A 7,404-nucleotide genomic window follows, 5' to 3' on the forward strand; every position below is an offset into this window, starting at 1 on the left:
TGGATGATATTTCCTCCTCCAAGTACAGCTTGGAAAGAAATAATATTACTTAGGTAATGAAATCAAAGTTTTACCTCATACAGAAAATGAACATACATAAATATATCTTATTCTTCATGAACTATCTGTGTTACCAGGGAAATCACTCAGTTCTACTTGCTTCAGTTCCCTCATTAGTACAAGTTGAGTTTTGAGCTAGATCATTTGCTTTCCTACCGTACTTGATTGGGGACTTTGTGATCTTTTAAAGTTCACCCCTAGAAGTTGCTGAGGAAGAGATCTAAGGAAGGCTTTATGGAAGGAATTATGGGTTCCCTACATCTTCGTGAATCAGAGCAGCTCTGATTTTATTCAAGTTTCACTTTGTTTCTATGGCTTAAAAGCCATTGGAATAAATCAACCCTCAAATGCCTTTCAGTAACAAGATGATATGGGTCAATTTGAACAGCATATTATTGTTTTAAAAGCTACTGCACACTTAATTACAATAAAATTTCCTAATATCCCTCTGAGTTTAGGGAGAAAGCTGTTATTCCCACTTTAATAATACCAAAACTGAAATCAATAAGTATAAGCCAATTTTCCAAAGTAATTCAGAAAACCAGTGGCAGAGAAAAAGTAACATAGTTTTCTTCTGTCTCTTAGTTCTAGGATCTTTCCATTATACCACACTGCCTGCCAGTTTCAAAATATATAAATCCATGAATAATTTGTGTAAGGAACACTCTACAGAACTTTCAGTGGTGAGTTTTATTAGCTCCTCAATTTCCTCTTTCCATCAATGGAATTTTAGACCTTGCAGAAATGACATCTTCTCTTCAATGTTTTATTTCATTTCATAGATACTAAGAGGTCAAGGGTAAATGATGAATTTAACACAAAGAAGTTGACAAAGATGGTGATGGAGATGATTATGTTCACAAAGGTCCAGACATGCATACATAGAGAACGAGCATGAAATTCAAGGTTACCACAGAAATGTAGGCAGTACAGGTAAATGTGAATTTCCTCCTGTGCCCTTCCTATAAAAGATAAACAGTTTCTAGTGAGCTTGGGATTTTCACTTTCTGATGGAGTAAAATAAACACAAGATGGAAGCAATGGTTGTTCCCCATCCCTGAGGGTTGGTATATTCTCTTACTATAGAGTCGTGGCTGAGGAGGAAGGGGCAGATCCAACTTAGAGGATTTTTATTTCCTTGTATTTTTCCCGTATGAGTCAGGAGTAAGCAACCTTTGGTTGTTTGAAGATCAATTAAGGAAAAATAAAGTTCTTAAGAGGCCCAAGTGACAAGTATAAGATCACGCAGGAAGCTAGTGATGGAGTTAGACTTTGACATTCAGCCCATGTCATTTCAATAATTTATAAGAAGATTTATGATGGTGGCAGCGGTCACAAAGTTAACTCAGAGTTATAGGTAAAAGCCATCCTCAGCCTAAGCATCTACCTGAATCACCTGGCATTACCTTATTGATAGAGGGTCACTGTCCAGATCAGTGCCCAACTGGGAAGCATCATGATTGGTCTGTGTAAAAACAAACTTTGGGACGGTAAGAGTCTTGAAAAACTATGTGGATAAATAAGCCCAAAACACATGTTACCTCTCATTTGCTCTGGAGAATTTGATGACTTGTCTTGTTTTCCCAGTTTATTCAGTCTCTGAGGGCACACTTACCTCCACAGCATGTACTGATAGGCAGTATGTTTTATCCAAAAGACTTATATTGAGCCACCCACATGCAAGAGACCTGGGCACTGTTAAAACTCTCCTGAGGGTACTACTTTTTTCACTTCTCTCAATTTGTCCCATTCTCCTCATCCTCACTTAAACCTTTATCACTTCTCCTCAGATTGTTGCAGGAGTTCTGTAATTGGTCTCCTTTTCTTCCGTGTAGTTTTCTCTAATTCATCCTCTCTGTTGTTTGCAGAAATATCTTCACAAGTCATAAATGGGACCATTTATTCCCTTGCTGGAAAATTTCTAGTAGTTCCCTATTGCTTATAGAATAAAGATTAAACTTTTCTTATAGCATCTAAGACTTCCCTCCATCTTCGATATTATCTAGTGCCCTGTTTCCTTTGATTCTGTTTCAGGTGTTTAAATGTTATACACATTCATATGCCTTTGGATCTGTGATCCTGTTGCTCCCTCTACCTACCGTATCCTCCCTACTCTCAGAATCTCCCATCTATCCGTCTTCACAAACACTGACCTTTCGACACTCGGGTCCAGAGACTCCTCTTCTGTGAAAACTTCCCTGACACCCCTTTGTGACTCATTCCCTGCACTGACTTCTCTTCTGGTATTTTTAACAGTTTCTTCTAATTATATGTCTCTTTTCCCTTAGCACACTATAATTTCCCTATTATACCTCAAGTTCATCCTGTCTGCTCAGTATTTCATCCATCCTAATATCATCAAATCTTCACTTAGTATGGGGCATGCGTTAGGTGCTCAATAAATGTTTTGTTGCTTTTTTAAAGATTGACACCTGAGCTAACATCTGTTGCCAATTTTCTTTTTTTCCCTTCTTTTCCCCAAAGCCCCCAAGTACATAGTTGTATATTTCAGTTGTGAGTGCCTCTGGTTGTGCTGTGTGGGATGCTGCCTCACCGTGGCCTGAGGGGTGCCATGTCCATGCCCTGGTTCTGAACCGGCAAAACCCTGGACTGCCCAAGCAGATTGCATGAACTTAACCACTCGGCCACAGGGCCAGGCCCTCAATAAATGTTTCTTAAATTTATAAATCTAGCTGGTAAGTGCACATCATTACTTATAAGCATTGGCATTGGAATGTGAGTGAGGGAGAAGGATCTTGATGAACACAGGCTAAGAAACTCTTTTGTTAACATCTTTGATATGGCCTGAGGGATGCCAGATAGAGATTTGTTTTCTGATCCAGGCTATAAAACACCTTTGTGACCTTGAGAAAGTCACATTGCCTCTCTGTTCCTTGGATCCTCAGTTGTAAAATGTGAGGGCAATCTAACGTGATGTGGTGTAGGGCAATGTTAAGAGTTTTCAGGTAGGGCAAATTTGGGTTGGAATTTTGCCTCTTCCTCATTTGTTACATGGAGCAAGTTCTTTATTTTCCTTCAATTTATTCCTCTGCAAACTGGGAAGCATACCACTTACTTCAATGGGTGGCATAAGGAGTAACTATGATCATGTTTGTAAAGTACCAAGATCAGAGTGGACATTCAATTAACTTGATTCATTTCCCTTTTTCCTGAAAACAGAATCTGACCTGCCTATCATGAGGGTTATTTATGAAGACATATGTAGAATATTCTATTGAATAGCAATAAAATGCGATTCAATAGAAGTACAACTTCTCTTTGAACCAACTTAACTATTTTTGTTTCCATGAACTTGCATGAATTAACCAAGTGGACTTGAGCCTTCAGCTCTGGGTCATTGGGTTCAGGAATAAGACAGGCTCTGGATCAAAGGCTAAAGAGACCCAGTGAGTCATGGGCAGTGTATGGAAATAGGGTTGCCTTTGAAACCTCCACAGTTTTTAAGATAAGTTGAGGTTAAGATTATGTTTTTGAAGGAAGCACCAATGTTGTGGAAAGAGGCTCCATGATCCCATGGACAAACCCTAAGCTAGAATAAAATCTGCTCCTTATATGCAACTCAATTGTTCCATCAAATACGAGCTGCTTTCTCTTTTACCATGCTGACTCCATCTCTGTGGCTCCTTCTTCTTAAGGAGACATTCCTCCTTTTCCAGTATTTAAAATCTACTTCTTTGTTTTCCGTTACTAAAATTTTCAGCTATTTTTGCAATATCTTATACACTAGGTACATTTTCATGCACATCCTATCCATGTATAATCCACAATGTCTCACACTCTGACAGTTCAATGTTCTTACCCAAATCCTTCAGTATCCAAGCTGGAATTTATGCCATCTGAGACTGGATAGCTGGGCCTCAGTGTGTATGGTTCTGGGGAAATATCATGTTAGAAGTTGAAGTCCTTCTGCAGGTTAGTTACATTAGACTTCGGTATCTTCTCTCAAAACTTCACATTGGAAAGGGCAGACTCAGGGAGTTACATCATCATGGCTCTTCATCTGGTCCCAAAGCATCCCTATCACATACAGTAGTCCCTTAGGCTCAAGCCTAATATGAGAATTAGCAAAGGGAATTTTATTATATCTGAGTGTGGAAATAGAATGGACATTCTTATGACAGTGTTGGAGTTCCAGTGGGAGTTATTAAATATTTTCCAAGTCATCATTGGACACAAATCCACGCATATGTGCACACACATACATATGCATGCACTTACAGACACACACAAACAAAGATGCCCACATGTCTATGCTTTCCAAATTCTTGCAAGGCCCCAGAAGACATATGCTATTTATTCTGTGATTCTTTGAATTTTGGGGAAACATGTTAATAGAAATATCTAATGCCATATTATCATTCATTCTCAGTGTGGGCAATGTGACCAAGGGGGCAAAAATTGGTTATTGGTAGCCAAAAAATCTTAGATATTGCAATGATGTGTGGTCCTTCAAAGATCTTTGGTGTGTAAAAAGATATACAGTATATCTTTGGTATTACATTTTCTTGTGGGAAAGCAATTAGTAAAAATACCTAATAAAGCTCCTTGGGGGGGGGCAATAATTTTAAAAAGTTTGAGAAGCACTGCCATGTGGTTAAGAGTCTTGGCCCAATGTCTCTGTCTTGTAGGACTCAGAGAAAAATCGCAAATGTATGTCATCTACTAGGACCATTTTGCAAGTATTAATGCATCATAACAATTTCAAAAGAATGGTCTATATGTTGAAGTTTCCTGAGATTTCTTATTCCTCTTGGCCAATTTTTTAATGACTTTTGGAGGCTGAAGGGTAGAATTTGAAGCAGGAATAAAGAGAGAAGGGAGACTTATTGTCTCTCTACATAATTACATTTTTAGAATCGTCCTCTTGGGAGAGAGGTGGATTACAAAGAAGACCCAGTGGCTATTCCTAAATGGCCCTGCCTACAATGTGTTTCTTTTCTCTCCTGCTACAAAAAATGGATCTTGAGTGTGTGAAAAGGTATTTTTTTTTTTTACCAGTGATTTATCTTGAATTGTCTGTGCATATATAGACAAAACTATAGTTTTGCTCCAGCTATAAAAGCCCTGGGAGTGAAGTGGAGAGAAGATAGAGGGAATAAAGAAGTTTAAGTTAACAAAAAATAAATTATCTTTGTGAATTTTGTGCAGATATAGCCCCAATTTGTACAAGTACTTTTGAGATTAATTTGAGTGAGAAAATCAGTAGAATGGATCTGAGAATAGTGAAATATATTGAAATATGTTGAAGATTCTGTACTCAAAATATTAAATCAAGAAGTGATTTTAATAATCAACTGGGAATAATCAGAGAAGGCAGAGAAATCTCAGAGACACTAGAGAAAGCATGTGAGAAAGAAATACATCCATATTCTGTATATATGCACATTTAGGAATATTATAACAGGGAAATCGTTTGTATGCCTGATTAATTCCAGGAGCAATACTAATTTTTGCAGCTATCATCCTCTCAACATTTGTAATTCTTCACTCTCTTGGCAACCTTGTGAGGAGACAATGTTATTTCCATATTACAGGTGGTAAAAGTGAGGCAAAGTATGTTGGCATGAGAGTCACAGATTACAACAAAATAGCATTAGGTTATTGATTTTAGTCTTATACCTCATTCCTCTCCCCAGTCTGCAAGCCCAATATCTCATGTTGTTCAACCTCATCTCTTCTTTTTGTTTCTATATTCCCTCTAATAGAGTTAAGCGTCTATGAGGATGTAGAGAAATGACCGTGGAGAAAAGAGATAGCTGTCTCTTACTCCCAGGATAGTGGTTTGAGAAAAACTAATCAGAGTTAGATTTCCATCTCAATCTGACTGCTCACCCCAGTTTACTGCTCTCAGAAAACCCAATCCTTCTCTGAAGTCTCTTCATGGCTGATTTCATCTCTTGGCTCCTCAGAGTGTAGATGATGGGGTTCACCATGGGGGTGATGACCGTGTTATTGATAGACACAGCTATGTCCATGGGCAGTGTAGTGAAGGGCCGGCAGTAGATGTAAATGCAAGGCACAAAGTGAAGAGTCACCACCAGGATGTGGGAGGTGCAGGTGGTGAGGGCCTTGTGCCGGCCCTCCCCAGAGTGAGATCTCAGCATCACCAGAATAATAGTGTAGGACCCCAGGAGCCCGAGGAACCACAGGAGTGTCACCAGCCCATTGTTAGAGATCATAAGGAGTTCCAGAGCAAAGGTGTCAGTGCAGGCCAGTTTAACCACTTGGGGCGCATCACAGTAGAAGGCATCTAGGACATTGGGACCACAGAAGGGGAGTGGAAGTAAGAGAATTATCTGGACAATTGAGTGCAAACCACCACCCACCCAAGAGGCGACCACCAAACCCACCCACATCGATCTCCTCATAATGGTCACATAATGCAGAGGTTTGGCAATTGCAAGGTATCTGTCATAGGCCATCACAGAGAGGAAAAAAATATCTGCCCCACCAGCAAAGTGGAAGAAGAAGATCTGTACCATGCAGCCATGGTAAGAGATGGTTTTCCTCTCTGATAAAAGATCCACCAGGAACTTGGGAACGGTGACAGCTGAAAAAACAATGTCCAGGACTGATTTGTTCCTCAGGAGAAAGTACATGGGAGTGTGGAGGTGGGACTCACAGGTGATGGTCAGCACAATGAGTGCGTTACCCAGCACAGTTGTTACATACACAGCAAGGAAGACCACAAACAAGCAAAACTCTAGCTCCCGGAAGCGAGTGAGTTCCAGGAAGACAAATTCCTTCACAGTGGTGTGGTTGCTCTGGCCCATGATGGGGACTACCCTCTGCTAGGTCTACCTTAGGAGAAGATATGTTAGGATTAGGAGTATGCAGTCATGAGGCGGCAATATCATTTATCATATATTGTTATAAGGCTCTTGCAAGTATCCAGATCATAACGACTACTCAGAAAAACTGTGCTAGAGTCTCCCTTTTCATTGTGTGGAAACTCTTTATCCTGGTGATTTTCCTTTCTTGTTGTAAAACCCTAGGTTGACAAGAAGAACCATCACACTCCTATGTCCTTACTCTGACTAGAGGGAGATGGAAAGGCTATGGTCATTTGACCATGGCTTATTTTCTATCCTGCAGGAATAACTTCTTTACATGTATGCAAAGCTTTATAATTTACTAAAAGCTTTCACCTGCAACATTTCATCTTGATTTTGATTCTTGTGGTGTCTCTGTGGGCTCTGTAGAGTAGTTATGATTATCTCCATTTTACATAGGAGAAACTGGAGCTTAGAGCAGTTAATGACTTTCCCACATTTGCAAAATCACAAAGTTAATAAGTGGCAAATCAAGGATTTGAACCCAAAT

At 39.5% G+C, this 7,404-nt stretch overlaps 1 protein-coding gene across 1 annotated transcript; it reads right to left on the bottom strand.

Annotated features, from left to right (window-relative positions):
* Nucleotides 1-5,909: 5,909 nt before the first annotated feature.
* LOC124229430 (olfactory receptor 4D6) lies at nt 5,910-6,854 on the bottom strand. Its single transcript, XM_046644643.1, has one exon. The coding sequence runs from the start codon at nt 6,852-6,854 to the stop codon at nt 5,910-5,912; it is 945 nt and encodes a 314-aa protein (XP_046500599.1).
* Nucleotides 6,855-7,404: the final 550 nt, after the last annotated feature.

The sequence above is a fragment of the Equus quagga genome, chromosome 17, assembly GCF_021613505.1.
Source record: "Equus quagga isolate Etosha38 chromosome 17, UCLA_HA_Equagga_1.0, whole genome shotgun sequence".
NCBI classification, from domain to species: Eukaryota; Metazoa; Chordata; class Mammalia; order Perissodactyla; family Equidae; genus Equus; species Equus quagga.